The sequence below is a fragment of the Dreissena polymorpha genome, unplaced genomic scaffold, assembly GCF_020536995.1.
Source record: "Dreissena polymorpha isolate Duluth1 unplaced genomic scaffold, UMN_Dpol_1.0 chrUn104, whole genome shotgun sequence".
NCBI classification, from domain to species: Eukaryota; Metazoa; Mollusca; class Bivalvia; order Myida; family Dreissenidae; genus Dreissena; species Dreissena polymorpha.
In genome coordinates this window covers 11,296-28,100 of record NW_026273418.1, presented here as the reverse complement: position 1 = coordinate 28,100, position 16,805 = coordinate 11,296, and the positions used below count along the sequence as shown (strand labels likewise).

The following is a 16,805-nucleotide window of genomic DNA, read 5'->3' as shown; positions in this document are numbered from 1 at the left end:
TTTGAAAACAGTACCAGAGGTTACTATACATAAAGCATAGCTTCATAAACTTGTTTAAGATTAAAAAAAAGTATATTTTATTGCTTTGCTAAATTACATATTGTTTTGTAAAGAAATTGAATGTTTTGTTGCATGATAATGTGCAGACATATATTACCCGTGTTATCTTTAACAAACATCAAATAAGCTTTTGCCCGTAAATTAGGTAGCACCTATTATCATATTATGTTAACTACATGTTAACGTCTTTTGACTGCACAATTTAAATAACAAAGAAAACGTTTTTAAACGTCAAATGACGTTGTACATGATGACGTCATAACTGACGTTATATAAAATGGCGTCAAAAAATGTAAAAATTCGCCAAAAATGAAATTACTTTAAACACTTACATATTTTGTCTCAATCTTATGTCAAATGTGTGCATTATATATTTAATAAATTGATAACTGTGTGATGCTGAATATATATAAAAAATATTTCAAAATATTTCAAAATATGCAACAGTGACGATTCACATTTGTAAAACCACATAAAATACGGTATATCCCATTTTATAGAAAGACATACATACAGTTTATTCAGACTTATGCATAAGTACATCGTCTTCATGCGTAAATACACATGTTATTCTATGTAAAGTAACTAGGTAGAACAACATAACATTACATAACATGATATAGTCACTTAAAAATACATATAAATAATATAGATGGTAAGAACACGTAGGTTCTAACGTTTATTAAACAGTATTATTCAGAATCGCGTTTCTTATCACAAAAGCTTCTTTGATAACTTTGCATACATTATAAAATATTGATTTGTCACATGAAATTTATTCAGATAGGATGATATACAATACACGGCTTTTTTCATAACTCAGTGAAACAGCGGCATATACATATAATATGGTATTCATCTTCTAAATCGAAGTCATTTAAACATAGACAATGATGTACTTTTCGTAGAAAGATATTCTGAGCGTGTCTGCCAGTTTGGATTCTCAACGGTTGTGCAGAGACTTTTAATCTTACACAAAATAAATTATATTAACCTGTAACAATCGTTTGCAAAATTTTTAATGTAAGGTTAAATATCATCTGACTTTGTAACTACTCAAGAATAATTTAATAAAGAACCCACATAAGAATTTAAAAAAAACGGACACATTATTTTTATTGTTTTTACTTTTTTTCAGAATAATTGCATTTAAACAATAGTGTCATCATTGCCTTAATGTCTTTACCAACCAAATGATCCTGGTTAAATAAAAAAAAAATCCTGTTTAATTCAACACTGTTCATCAATAGTTAAAAAATATCAACCACAACAAGGGCATTACAATTGTATGTCCATTTATCATTTTATTTTAATCCACCCCTCTTCCGAAGCAGAGTTTTTGCAATGTTAACTTCAAGCCCCCAAGAATTGCAATATAAAAATAACTTATCCAAATGTGATTGAACTTGAGCAGGTGACTTGCCTAAAATAGCAAAGTCATCAGCAAATAATAATAACACGACATCATCTATATTCAGATCAGAGTTCATGTAATCTTGTAAGTAAAGTTCTGTAAGTTAAGTTAAGGTAAAAACCCAGTTCTGTATACATAGTAGTTGTATGTATAAATAAACCACTTGAATAGACATAGTGCCAGAGAAGTAAATATAGTATTTAGTGCATTTGTGCAACATCAATTTATTTTCTTTTAATTGGCATTTGACTCCAAATCTTCGTTTACAAGTTTACAAGTAGTTGCCAAAACACAACTAAAATTAGAATTAGAATTTGACAGTCTATTATACGCGCATGTTGCAAGAAAACACTTGCCCTCTATCTGTAAATGCCTATTTAGAATAGCAATATTGAGCACAGTCAAAGCATTAAGAAACACGTAATAAGACCAAACATATTTGTACGCAACACCTACACAGTGTGATTTGAACTCGCGAAACAAAATTAATCATGCAATTTAGAGTATCTACATAATGAGACGTTTAACGTGATGCATAAATTTTTTAATGGTCGTAAAAATTATTTTGGCTGCGTAAGAATTATGGCCCTCTGTCTGTTTTTTCGCTATAGACTACATGTAAATTGTGTGTTTTCAACTCCTATTGATCTACTGGGTTAATCTCGCTTATACTTTCACAAATGAATCACCTCAGTGTGTATTTGATCGTATAGAAAGGACGTGCGGCTGCAAAAAAGTCGGCACTATTATGGCCCTTTGTTTTCAACTCCTCCTTAACTACTACATGAACGTCACTTAAACATTCACAGTTAAATGACCTTAACGTGTACATGATCGCTTTGGCTGTATGAATCCTTGTTAGTTTTTTCCTCAATAGAATATTTAGTAATAAAATGCGGTATTTTCAACTTCTCTTTAATTGCTCGGCGGATTGTGATCAAACTGTAGTTTAAATACCTGTATGTGTAAATGATTGTTAAGAAAGGAAATGTTGCTGCAACGTGGTTATGCAGAATTATGGCCGTTTTGTCAATCGTATCATATACTAGAATAGTGCACTTGTCTTCGACCAAAAATATGTCGTAAGGGCATCATTGCCTGTGACACAGTTTAAGTTAAAAATATAATACTTGTTCCGCATTACCTGAAATTGTATGTTGGTGATGTCTCTTATACATAATCTTTAGTAAGTAATCTTTATAATTCACTACTTAAATCCCCTTATATATTATAATAATAAGCTGAAACAAACAGGAGGTCTCTTCTATACACAAGTCCAGGTAAGGCGGAAAGTGTCGTACTTAAAACGCATGTGCGGACTTTAAAGTCTATTGTGAGATGATATTTTAAGCACATGCATTAAGAACAGTTTTCCCAGAACGACTGAAAACTCGTTGTTAAAAAAACAACAAACTATTTAAAGACTTTCAACCATACCAAGCCACAGGCATCCATTAAGGTAAATGGCAGTTTTTCATATCAGGAAAACCACGTAGGCAAAGGCCTACCTTAACAGGCGCAAATATTGAACCTAAAGTCGTAGTGGGTGTCAACTAAAAGACCGTATCACAGATAAACTACGGCATGGAGCATTTTTACACAGAGACGTTGTACTCGGAGGATTTGTTTATTTAATAGTGTTCAAGCAATATTCTTGTCTTAGAAAAAACTGAATGAAAACTATACTATTATATCACACTAAAATGCGTGTTGTCATTCTGTTTCTTGAATTACTTGTTTGATAAATAACTTGCTCCAGGATAATTGTTTGATCTATCTGGTCTTGAAGCGAGCGCAGAGCATTTTAGAAAAGAATGATCCTATCGATCCCGATGACCATGACTTCGACTTTATGTGTCCTCAGGCACTAAGAAGTATGCACCTATCCTGCCAGTTTACTTAAAAAAAATACACAAGGCTGAACGATGAATCAAAGATGCTGAAACGTAAAAAAATCTTCCGTTACAAATACTGTCCCAAGAAGACGGTCGATCGACTCTTATACATCAAAATTAAAGTCGCTTGAAACATGGTGTCTGTATTTACGCTACATATAACGAAATTTCGGTCATAAAACGGCGGTTGTCAGTACTCATACACTCTCCTGCGCAGTCTCAGCCTACCTTAGTGGTTACACAGCAATAAATGTACATGCATTTGTCGGTAGCTGAAAACTGCCCTTAACTCTTGAATCAGACGGTTAGCAAAACTGGCCGTAGACACCATTGACCAAAATGGCTGACAGGGGCGGGAGAGAACTCACAAACTCTGCATTGACAGTCTGGCGGTCAACAGCGGAGGTAGCGGGAGAGAACTCACAAACTCTACATTGGAAGTCTGGCGGTCAACAACGGAGGTAGCGGGAGATAACTCACAAACTCTGCATTGACAGGCTGGCGGTCAACAACGGAGGAAGCAGGTCCGACTCTAGTGCACTTATGTCAGAACAATTTGATTAGCTGTTCGACGGACTTTTACCCCAAACCTTATCAGCGAGTGAAATAAACATATGTGTATTTCATTTTTAATTTACTCAGAAAATAGTGCAAAGCGCACACAATATATGGTTTACATATTTGTTGAACAGATTTGCCAGCCGCATTCAGTTAATTAAATACCGGTACTCCAAACGAAAGATGAACAGTCTATGAAATATGAAAGCTTAAACATAACGAAACGAATAAAAAACAGCCCTGCATTTATAAAATTTGGATGCGGGGCAAATGGACCATTTAAGTACAATAAAATCATAATAATATCTTTATTTCATTAACGATTGTTAGACGCGGCACATCCGACAAATATGATCAATTTGTAATGGCCAAAAGTCGAAATAATCACCACATGGCAGGCCATGTGAATTTGCAAAGTTTATAACCGAAATTAGCGTAGTTTATACACAAACAAAAGTACATGCATGGCGACGAATAACACTGTGGTATGCAATGAGTTGTGGGGATTTTTAATACGTTTTAATACGTTTTTAAACTGTTATGGCTTTAATTTATTAACAGTACACTGGACAATATTAATACACACCGGTAAATGAGCAGATTCAAAATACATGCGCATGCGTACTGATTCAGCAGTGATAGTTACGATTTGTGCGAGTCTTGATTGTGTGTGTGTGTTTTTTTAATTCCACTTAAGTATGAACATAAAGTGGTCAATGCACTGAGTTGTCTCACTTGAACGCCATTTTATAATATCGCTCATAAAGATACGAGGATGTTCTTAATGCCGCACCGACAGAATTCGGTTCTGCTGGCGGGGCGTGGCCACCAGATGCTTTGTTGTCCGGATTGCTGATGCCGGTAAGGTTAGATTCTTGAATCACCTCAATGTTGCAGTATTCACCTTAATTAGATGATTATAAACAATAAGTGTTATATTGTCCACATGTATATATTTCACATCTAAAATGTTTTCTTGTTAATTAAACGAATTCTTAGTCCACGACATATACGTTTTAACCTCAAACAAATTGCAACAGAAATAAGATCAATATCATCATGTAGCCCATGAATAAGTTCATGGGGAAGCGGACGACAACGAGCGAGGCATGATATTGTAATGCGCATGGGGAGGTTAGAGGGTTATCGTAGGTGTTAGGGTTAGGAGTCGGGTTTGGTTCAGGGTTAGCCTTAACCCTAACCCTAACCCGACCCCTAACCCTAACCCAACCATATCCCAGGTTATCTCCCGTATACCATGCCTCGCTCGTTGTCGTTGTCCTCTTCCCAAGTTCATATTAAAAAGAAATCGTCATGGCAATTTGCAACCGTTAAAGATATATATATAAACAAGCTGAGGTTGCATATTATAGAATAAATAATTCCTTAAGATAGCAAATAACAGACCATGTTCATTTGAAATACAAGCGTGCATGACAATTTGGAGGGAGGGTGTCGGGATGGGGAGGATATTTAGAGAACTTATGGTGAAGAAAAGCTGGTCAGTTCCCTTAAAAAACTTCCAAACCGATGTATACTCAGTTTCAATACATATTACAGTATTGATGGTTACATAATATGGAAAAAATAATATGAAATATATCTTCCTTATACCTTTTGAAGACAATTCATAAACTATTACATACGCCATTACCTGTCTATATTATGATAATATGTATTGCATCGCTTTGTAGTTACAAGAAGGTCGACATTTGATTGAGAAAGAAATTAAGTCATATCATTGCCTGTATCAGTTTAGCAGAAAAAATACTTATTTCTCACATACCGTACAATTGTCTGACCCTCTGATCCGTGATGTTGTGTGGCGGTCCTGAAAAACACGGTCTTGCAGTCGTAATAAGTGTATAACAACAGAGATGTGCAATCAGGCCAACAGATAAACATATCATTGAAAATACAAATTCTTACCTTAAATAGTATACTGATAAACTGTTTTAAGTCATCATCATACTAATACAAAGTCCATATTAAAACAATAAAGGGTAGGAAAGGTAGGTGAGAAACAATCCAACTCCACTGAACAAAAGTGGCTGATCCCAAATACAATACTGTGTTAAATAATTTGGGTTTGCATATAAAATGGCATTAAACTTGCATCGATAATTGACATTTTCGTACAGATGTCGTAGGATAAAATGACATCACCAATCGATATAAACAAGCAATGATAAATGCGCCATGTGATAGATGTAAGGCATAAAACCACGTGGTTTTAATATTAGCAATACTTTGACAGTTGAACTCTTTGCTGTAAGAAATGCATGTGCACTTTTCGTTTCTAACATAAAAGCAATTTAATTATGGAGCACAGGTTTGTATAGTTATTTACAATATCATATGAGTGTCTGCAAAATTAAATTGGGGTTTATTTTATTTGCGACCAATCTGAAAGTTGAACATTTAATGTTCATTGGCATTGGAAAATCGTAAGGGACGTTGAAAGTTCACTGCGTACCTGGCCAGACGACGGGGTCATAGTCAATGGTAATGAGGTAATACTGCCCATCCTTCTTCAGAAACGACAGAAGCAGGTCGCGGTACCTATCAACGAGAACATCCGGTGTGAAACACGTGCATGTTAAGCGTTCAAGTAAACAATTATATTGCTAACCAGTCACAAGTTGCGACGTTGTTTCATATACATGTAGTTGTTTTACGTATGTGCGTTAATTGAGGTTGTTTTAATGTGTCTCTGCGTTTCTATTGGTAATGTCCTTTACAAGAATGGCATCAATGGACTTGCTAAATGAGCATAAATATTTTATATTATGTAAAATGTATAATCCTGATATAATTGGCATTAAAATGTGTTAAATCCGTTTAGTTGTTGCGGAAGAATCCACATGGACAAAACAAACACAATCCGCCTTGTAAAACTGCTCGTAAAATGCCGAAAGAGGTCCGAAACGGAGGCACGTCACAGCGAAATATAAAACTTTTATGTTTCTGATAATACAATCATCACCTTTCCTGATCCACCACGTTGATGGCCACGATGGACTTGGAATCCCAGACCCGGTCAAACTCGCCCAAGCGATCTCTAAAAATATATAATTAATTCATGCATTACTATTGTTGTACAGTTTTATTGACATATAAAACCAATAACTAACTTACATAATGATTTTAGGTCGATCACCAGGTGTGTAAGATTTAGTAGCGTACAGGCGTGGCATAAATAGAATCGCAAGAGATATATAATTTCAAATCGATACAATGCTTTATTATATACCTGCTTTATGTTCCCCAAAAATACAAGTTGTATCAATCGGTAAAATATCACTGCACAGAAATAATTCCCGTATTATGCTTCTCGCTAGTTTTCCAATTCCGTATAACCATACTAGCCGGACTACTTTTAATGACGTAACTTTGAATGCAGAAAATTATAAGTGCATTCTTGGTTAATTATGAACGCTTAAACTCATTTTTGTAACTTAAGTGATTCAAAGTTGTATATAATAATAATAGGAATATTACGTAAGTCAATTGTTACAAGTGTTTGTATCAGTCTCGTGGCTTGCGCTATTTCGTATCACACTCGAGGCTCCGCATCTCGTGACATTCGTCATCACACAAGCCACTCGACTGATACAAACACATGGAACAATTGAAAAGCGTAATATTCCGTATAAATTGTATGGTATATCGTAAGTTGTAAAATCTGTAAAAATATTCTGCAATACACGCACTTCAACGTGAATAAAGTGAGGAGGAAAATAAACGTTGATAATTTCTAACAGTGTGCCCGAAGGTTGTGATAAAGTTTCTGGTTTGAAACAAATAGATTTTTTTTAGGCACGTCGTGTGAAAAAACATTAGAGTCGCGTTCTGCATTTTCGTGAAAAAGAGACTTCCTTTTAACGAAAAATACCATTAAAGCGGAAAGTGTCGTCCCTGATTAGCCTGTGCGGGCTGCACAGGCTAATCTGGGACGACACTTTACGCAAATGCACATGCATTTAACCCAGTTTTCTCAGAACGCGTCTCAGTATTGCTCTTACTTGGTCAAATCAAACAGATCTCCGACATACACTTGCAGCCGTCCGTCCGTGCTCTGTGAATAAAAGAGACAACTCTAAACTGGGGCATCTACCATTACCTTGTAACTCAGCTTATTTATTTCAAATTAATACATGTAACCAAGGTGGAGGTCAACACCGTCAAAGCAAGGTTAAACTTAAAAACTTATAGGCTGACCATAAAAACATTTTCCTTTTGTTTCTACAATAAGTCTATTTCTGGGTAATAAATCACTCTATGTTTTGTTTGCAAGTAGAGTATATTAGGCTATTGTTTTACAAAATTAAACGTTTATTCTTCAAGGCTTAGACAACAGAATAACCCAGGCTCTTAAAAACTTATATACATGTTTGCCATGTATTCCATGATTGCCATATTGTTCTCCGAGAAGAAACACCTGCTTTGCAAGCTCCGCCCCCGCTACACTTTGACATTTAGTGTACATACCTTGTACAGCGGCCCAACTCCCTCTACCTGCTGCACTTGAACATCAAGCTTGTTCTCAGAGAACAGTTCCTGGACCGCCTGCTCTGCTATCTCCACGCCAACCACGGTGTGACCCCGATCATACATCCTAAAATAATGATACATGCACTATATAAATAGCAATCACATTGACAAATGTTCGTACACTGACAGAACTAAAATTAGTTGCGTATTGTGATGCTAAGGCATGTAAACACGGGCCCCACCTCTTTTCGAAGGCCAATGCAGATTTGGGCCTTTGCAAACAGTTCTCAGAACTGGAAATTAATCTAAAACATAAATAACTTCGCAGAACGTAAATCCAATCATCAACAGAACATTAGGCGCGCCTCCTACCAGATCAGATCCAGCGATTTGCCACACAGTGGCGCAAACACGGACTTCGCACCGCCCTCGAACATCATGTCTCCGTGCGTGTCAAACAAGGGATCATGGGCACCTTGGTGAAAGGCGGTGTCTCCAACCCCCCATCTGCAGGTAATATAGCATTGTCGGTTATTGTTCAATAGTCAATACATACACAGTAAATTTGAAAATGTATGTTATTGTTCAATAGTAAATGCATACTCGTCCAGCTGTTGAAATTTAGAGAGGTCTTAAAAAAGCAAAATTCCAAAAGTGTGTTTGAACAATATATATTTGTATTATCATACTGCCCGTGCATTCTTACGTTTCCGTTTAAAAATACAAGATAGTTCACTTCACATGACGATACATGTTTTTCAACAATGAGATGGTAGGAGAAAATCTACAATGCATATATACAAAATGAATGGTGGCACTCTCATGACGTCATTTTAAAACAAGACTGACATGGTGCATTCATTTGCGCTTTCAGTTCAATTTGAATGGTGTATTTATTTCAATTACGCGCAACATAAAGTTAAGCAATTTTCAACGTTCTTAAACATAATTTAAACGTCGGTACAAACGACGCACATTTTATAACTACACAGTGTCGGTATTATCTTCCGTCCTCTCCCTAGAGGTAAAATAGCCATACTCGACATGTATGTTATAAGAAAAAAAGCAACATAGTAAAAAAAGAAACGAAAGCATCAGTCATTTAATGAAATACGGCGTTGAAAAGAATAGACTGTGCTCGCAACAGAACTCTATTGTATTAAACAAGTGACTATGAAATCATTTAACATTATTACTTTATGGTATTACAACAGTGACCATAAAATCCTTAAACACGAAAACCAATGTGGCCCCAGCTTATACTCGCCTCTTGACCCATTCCGAGTTGTTAAGCACGCCCGCATCCAGGTCTGTTTTGGCATCTTTGGCTGACATCTTAACACTCCAGCAGCTGTTCAACAGTGGCTTGAATGGGAAGGAAGTCCCCGGATGTGATTCAATAGTTAATAGAAATGTATTTGATAAATAAGTGGTACAATAATAGTATAATAATACAGATTGGTGCCGGTAATGGTGTCGTATACTTTCTTTCTACTTAATCATTATTGTCTGAGTTTATAGTCAACAAACAGGAAGACAAATTCATACAATTTGAAATCAAATTCAAATTGTATGAATGAGATAAACTTACCAGTCATACTTTGTTTACATATAGGATATTTACTTACGTGTTTCGGTCAGACTCGCTCAAACGCTTGCCTTTAAAAATGCCTTTAAACAATAATAGAACTGGATTTACTTACCCGACCGAAATTCATCGGCAACTTCTCCTAGCACATCCAACTTCTCACAGCATATCGGGTTTACGGGGGTGAATACGGTAGCAAGCATCTGCTTGATCAAGATCGGCGTAAATACGCATGCGCCAATCAGTTTTACTTTCCCCAGTGAAAACTTAAAATCTCTCTCAAACAGAAATAAGCAAGGGGAGGTGGAGGGTAATATTATGGCTGGTAAGTTTAACTCATTCATAAAATTTGAATTTTATTTCAAATTTATGAATTTCATTTCATTCGTTAAACTTACCAGTCATACTTTGTTTACATATAGGATAGATTTCAAAGCAGTATACTCATTCATTTGGCGGTGTCACTGCTAATTTCTGTGTAGTCATGTTTTCTAAACTTCCACAACTATCCATGACTGTCCTTGTTGGATATTCTGTATCAAACTATCCATAAAATAACCATTCAAGAATCTCCCTAAATATATACACTTTTTACACTCTTCACTACCTGTGAAAAATCATAACATGCGACTCGCTCGCTAAAAGTTTCTCAAAAAATTTCACTTTCCAATGTCTAAAACGTTCACCTTTTGATTACAGTCTCCAAGGTAAAACTTAATGAAAGTGTTCTTTTTACTCCAGTCTGCAGACTGCATAATTAAATCTAAAGAGGCTCCTTTAAAAAAGGGCGAAAAAGGAGCCAATGGCTCTGGTACTATGAGCATTTATCTTTACATCATTGTCCAAGAGAGCAAATCTCAAAGTTTGCACAATCCAACTGGCAATTGTCTGTACTGATACTGGTTTATGCGGTTCATTCAAAGATAGAAAAAGTCTGCTTTCATCCTCTCCTGATACAGTTTTCCTTTTTCCTGAACTGTTAAGTTGCTTTCAAATAATAGTAAACACACCTTTTCGGGTCAAGTTTCTTATTCTCGCTAAATGAAGGAAAAAACACTGTGGCTCCATAATGTGACGGTCTATCCTGCTTGGCTAAACCATGAAGAATGAAAGTAATATCTTTACTTTGAATATTTACAGAAACTTCGCCTATTCTGAGTGACTGTAGATCACTGCACCTACTGAAAGATGTAATTGCAATCAAAAACACTGTTTTGAAAGTACGAAACTAAAGAGGTATTGATGCAATATGTTCAAACGGTTTTCTCTGCAATGTGTTTAAAACCTAAATCAAATCCCATTCAGAAACCAGTCTTAATTAAATGGTCGAGAATTAAATATCCCATTTAACAACTGGATAATATGAGGATGTTGCCCTACTTTAAATTTATCTACAGGAGGAAGAACTGCTGATAACATTGACCTGTAGCCATTTATGGTGCTATATTGTAAACCTTTTTCATACAAATCAGTCAGACACTGAGCAATTTCTACTAAAGAGGCAGAATAGGTACTAATTTTCCGCGGACTACACCAGCTATTGTACATTCTGAATTTACTGGAATAGTCCTTGTGTGTACCCTTTCTCCATGCAGCTGTGAGAAGGGTTCTAGTGTTTTTAGAAAATCCAATCTTTCTGTACTGCTTGTCGACCGCATCAATGCTGTCAAATTTACGTTTTTCCACATTTGGATGGTTTATGTTTGTTTTTGGTTGTACCAGTAGATTTGGAATCTTTGGCAGCTTTCTTGGAGGTGCTACCAGTACCATTTCAGAATGTCTGTGTACCAATGTCTCTTCTGCCACTGTGGCGCTATGAGAATTATCTGACAATGGAATTGCAACATATATCTCAGTATTCGTGGAATTAGACATACTGGGGGTATGCATAGGCAAACATCCCCTCCCACGAAATGCTTAGTGCATCTATTGCATATGCTTGATTTGACAATAAAACCTAGTGGTATAAGAAGATTCAGACATGTGTCCCTGTTTGCCTACAAAAATTTTCTGGACTGATTCAATGCCATCCAATCGTCCAGATACACCGCCAATCGAACATTTAAGATTCTCAAATAGGCTGCTACTGTTGCTACTATTTTGGTAAACATCCTGGGTGCTACTGACGGTCCGAAACATTACTTTCCACTGGTAACAACGGCCTTGAAAAGCAAATCTTAGAAATTGTCTGTGTTTCGGAATTATTGGCACATGAAGATATGCATCGCTTAAATCTATTGAAGTTGCCCAATCTTTCGGTTTTACCATGTTTATAACCTTTGCTAATGTGTCCATTTTTAAGTGTTTCTTTATCAAATACCCGTTGAGTGGCCTCAAATTTATTACTGGTCTCATTGTTCCATCCTTTTTTGGAACTAAGAAAAAGGTACTGTTAAAACCTTGATTGTGTTGATGAACAGGAACCAATTCTATAGCATCTTTTTCTAAAAGACATGTAATTTCGTTTGTAATAATATGTACGTTTTTTGGAGGAACTACTGTCAGTTTGACCCCTGAACCTGTGGGAATTTCTCAGAACTCCAGAGAATATCCCTTTCTTATTATGTCTTACACCCATTTATCGGTGGTTATTTCTTCCCATTTTGGTAGAAAATATTTGAGGCGACCCCCTACCGGTATCTGATGATTTAAAGACAATGATTTGCTTACCCTGTCATTGTTTTTTGGGGATCCGAAAGGATGGAGTTACAGAAACTTTCTTCTCTTTTGGTCCCTGACTGCGAGACACTGAAAAAGACTGCTTATGCCTATTCTCTTTATTTGCCGAGTATGACAGCTGATAGTTTGGTTTAGGTCGCCCTGACTGATTGTACTAAAGTCTTGGCTTCTTGTAGGCAGACCTTACTGTATCATATGCATTTGAGACAAATTTTCTCTCAGGTTTATCAAAGAATTCTGGCATTAGATCATTCATCTGATCTTTCTGTTCTTTCCTGCTCGTAAGCTTAGAATGTAATCCAGAACCAAATACACCCTCTGAAGATAAAGGTAAAAACATAACTTTGGAATGAATGTCTTTCAAAGTGCTCAAAAAGGTATCAGTAACAGCCGCTTTGCGTCTTACCAAATGATGAAACGCACCTGCTCTACCAGCTTGATCCAACGCTTTGTTGGACATGTGAAACAAATCACGTACAGTTTGTACAGATTTATCCATGTTTGTTGCCTCGGATATCAAAATTGACAATACATTTCCCAATACCTGTTGCATGTAGCATGTTGCAATAATGTTTAAACGAGAAGCCAACTGACCTTGATAACTAAGGGTCGCAATAGACTTCAAAGGCTGAGTGCACAATTGCCTACTCTTGCCCCAGCTTTTTGTCATTTTATTGCCATGACATTTCTGCAACATAGATTCTTATAAATCGTCCAAACAGGGAACATCTAACATGGACTTGCTCTGCTCATGTACAGGAAAGCACACTCTATACTCGTTCTTGTAAGCAGACATTCTGTCAGGAGTGTCAGTTCTTCAAGAATGTGACAGTATGGAAATCTGGTAATCATCTAGTACTAAACCTGCCCCCCCCCTTCTTTTTTGAGTGCTTAGAGCCAAACAATTCTGACAGCATGTTACGTGTTTCAGGGTTTGTATACTGTTTAAACAGACCACTTTCAGAAGAACAAACAGAAATATCAGAATGAGCTGAGGTGCCTTTCTCACAAAGACCGAGCAAATCTCGTCTTTTTTGATCCCGTGGATGAAGGGACAAAATGTCATCAGAGACAATTTCATTGTCAATATCGTTATTCAAATTAATCAAACGACGGGGTCTACTCACCGAATCAGTATCCCCGGAAACAGCTATCAGCTGGGCTAAACCCATTGTTGACTGTTTATTTGCACTATTCAGCGAGGCCGAACCTCCTGATAAATGTGCATTTTTCACGGTTTCCAGTGACTGAAGAATGTTTTCACTATTGGAATCAAACTTTGCTTCCATATCCGAAATTCTCTTATCCAAATCACGAACATTCGGTTTCGATGAAGCACGTGTTTTCGAACAAGTGTGAAATTGCCATGTTCCTGTGAATTAGAATCATCTACCACATGAAGCGAAGCTTCCGCCATGGTTAAATACTAGAAACCACTTAAAAACTTCAAACAAAAATCCAAATTTCTTACGAACTTTAAAGGGGCCGTCCAACAGTTAAAGCGTCGTATCGACGCGATTCGATATTTTGGGAAACTACGAGGATAGCGTATATAGCTAAACAATACATCCGCTCTGAATGTGAGCGTGGATGGTCGAGTGGTCTATGCAGGAGGCTTTTTACTCCAGGACTTCTGGAATCCAGGAGTAAGTGGTTCGAACCCTGTTGAGGGTTACTTTTTTTCCTTTTTTTAACTTGTATTCTTGTTTTTCTTACTGGAGATTTATATTTCAAATGTTTAAATTTATCAATATAAAGTATTTAAAGCATTTAATGACAAGCTTCAATACATGCCAAAATCTGTTGGACGGCCCCTTTAAGACTAAAAAGCAAGTCCGACCGTTTTCACGCTAAAAGTAAAACTGATTGGCGCATGCGTATTCACGCCGATCTTGATCAAGCAGACGCTGGCTACCGTATTTATATGTCGTAAGTTCGCAAGCGTTTGAGCGAGTCTGACCGAAACACGGAAGTAAATATCCTATACGTAAACAAAGTATGACTGGTAAGTTTAACGAATGAAATGAAATTGAGAATGTGCAATAGTCACACGTCATCCACGTTAACAGTGCAATTCAAAGCTGCTCACAAGTGAAAATTGGACGCACTTGGGACGCGCTAGGAAAGCAGAGTAACTTAAAGTCATATCATAGACAACACGAAGACACGCAATTAACGCAGAGCTTGTCAATTAATGTCAATGCAACACACATTTCCAAGGGGTCGATTAACTGCCTCAGCCTAAAAATGTCTCTGGCTACGCCACTGAAGCATTTACTAACAGAAGTCTGGAACATGCGATAAAGTATTCACGTTTGGCGTATACAATTAAACTATTAAAAGTATAAATGGTACTCTCGTACAAAAACTACTTTTAATAGTTTAATTGTGAGTTGTATTAATTGAGTACGAAATTGAACATTTCGAACATGAATGACTCTCTAAGCGTTAATCCACTTCACTTTAAGGGTGTAATGCATACGTTTGTATCTGGGACCTATACATGTGCTTAAGGTTAAAACGCATACAACAGGCTTGAACAGCCGCAGAAGACGATTTATCTTTCGGAGGACTCCGGAAATAGTCGATGTATAACGATTGACACATCCTTAGACAAATAGGTTTATATGAAACAAGTTAAACGTAACTTGGTTAAATATGCCCGTTAGTATTCGCCATATTTATAACACAATTACGTGACTGCTTATTTAATGCTTTGCAACGTGTATTTATGATCAAATAAATGCAATTCATGCGTAAATGAACATACCTGATACTGGCTCGTAACCCTAGGTCAAGATTGAGAACTTTAGCGGCAACTTGTAAAACAAGGTAGATAACTTATCTTAATCGATACCTGTAGATCGTACAAACGTAACAAATGACGCGAAAAAAACATCACTAGTATCAAGAAGAATTCAATTGGTGCAAACCATCAAAGGGACGCCATTAAGTTTATATTGCGACGCAAGTGAATCAAATCGTGACATGATCGTATCTGATAATAAATTATTCAATAAATAGAGGATATTTGTTGGATTTGTTGGAATATCGATTTTTATTCACTCGTGATCATAGAAAAAATATATTTTCTATGATCACTCGTTACTTGTTTTGTGTTGTGTTGAATTTTAATTTATTAAAATACTGTCTCATACCATATCATACCATTTTATTTTTTATTTTATGCTTACAAATGATTTTTTTGCCATTCTGGACTATATAATTCCCCGTTGGACTTCCCCGTGTATTTTAAAAGAAAGCCCATCCGTATATTTTTATAAACATCAAATTAGAGTAGTAACCCTTGTTAAAATTTCCTTTAATTGGGGGTCACAATTGGGAAACAAAGTTATCTAAAAATAGTGCCGTTAAAACAATGAAAATTATCGAAAATGTTCACTGTTATTTTTCACTGTTTGAAACAGTGAAATATCAGCTTTAATTCACTGATATTTCTCTATAAACCATCGAAAAGCATTAAATAACAATTATTATTCAATAACAGTACTTATTTACTAATGCAACTTGACTAAGGTTCAAATAATCATGTAAACGATTATTACGACTTATTTAACTTTGTCCTTAAATTTAAACATTGCTCATGTCATGTTAATTGCAATGATGTAAGGAAGAAAAATGTTCATGTTTTCATTTAACTACACACATGTGTTTCAGCATGGCGGGTTTCCGTTGAATGTTCGACTCGTCTGGATTTGTTACATATTCACAAGACAAAGGTCTTTACGTTATTGATCTGACCTTATCGTTGAGCTAAGATGATCTACAGTATTTATTAACCCTCGATATAAATTACTGGATTTGTAACGTGTAAATAATAACAAAATAAAAACAATAGTAAATACAAAATTGATTGCTTTGACATATTTTTATTTCAGTTATGAATACCGTCAGTAAACAATCAGTTAACAAGTTCTTATAGAACCCTTGAAATGAAAACATGACATAAAATATATTTTACAAATAAATACACTATCCCGTGGAATCACTTAAATTCGCGGAGGTCTAATTTTCGCGCTTCCGCCATTACCACTGCGAATAACTACTATTTATACCATCAGCCGGATAACACTTCGTCCTTGTACACGAGTTCACA

The 16,805-nt window shown here is 36.1% G+C and overlaps 1 protein-coding gene across 3 annotated transcripts; it reads right to left on the bottom strand.

The window, feature by feature from the left end:
- Positions 1–3,088: 3,088 nt before the first annotated feature.
- On the bottom strand, positions 3,089–15,527 carry LOC127864084 (thiopurine S-methyltransferase-like). 3 transcript variants are annotated; one of them, XM_052403782.1, is made up of 9 exons: positions 15,459–15,527; positions 9,689–9,786; positions 8,794–8,928; positions 8,419–8,545; positions 7,953–8,005; positions 6,914–6,988; positions 6,404–6,489; positions 5,714–5,758; positions 3,089–4,831 (listed from the first exon to the last, which is right to left on the bottom strand). In XM_052403782.1, the coding sequence occupies exons 2-9, from the start codon at positions 9,754–9,756 to the stop codon at positions 4,659–4,661; spliced, it is 762 nt and encodes a 253-aa protein (XP_052259742.1). In that variant the 5' UTR covers positions 9,757–9,786; positions 15,459–15,527; the 3' UTR covers positions 3,089–4,658. The 3 variants fall into 3 exon arrangements, with proteins under 3 accessions (XP_052259742.1, XP_052259740.1, XP_052259741.1); XM_052403780.1 differs by lacking the exon at positions 15,459–15,527 and adding an exon at positions 14,778–15,431; XM_052403781.1 differs by lacking the exon at positions 15,459–15,527 and adding an exon at positions 13,816–13,875.
- Positions 15,528–16,805: the final 1,278 nt, after the last annotated feature.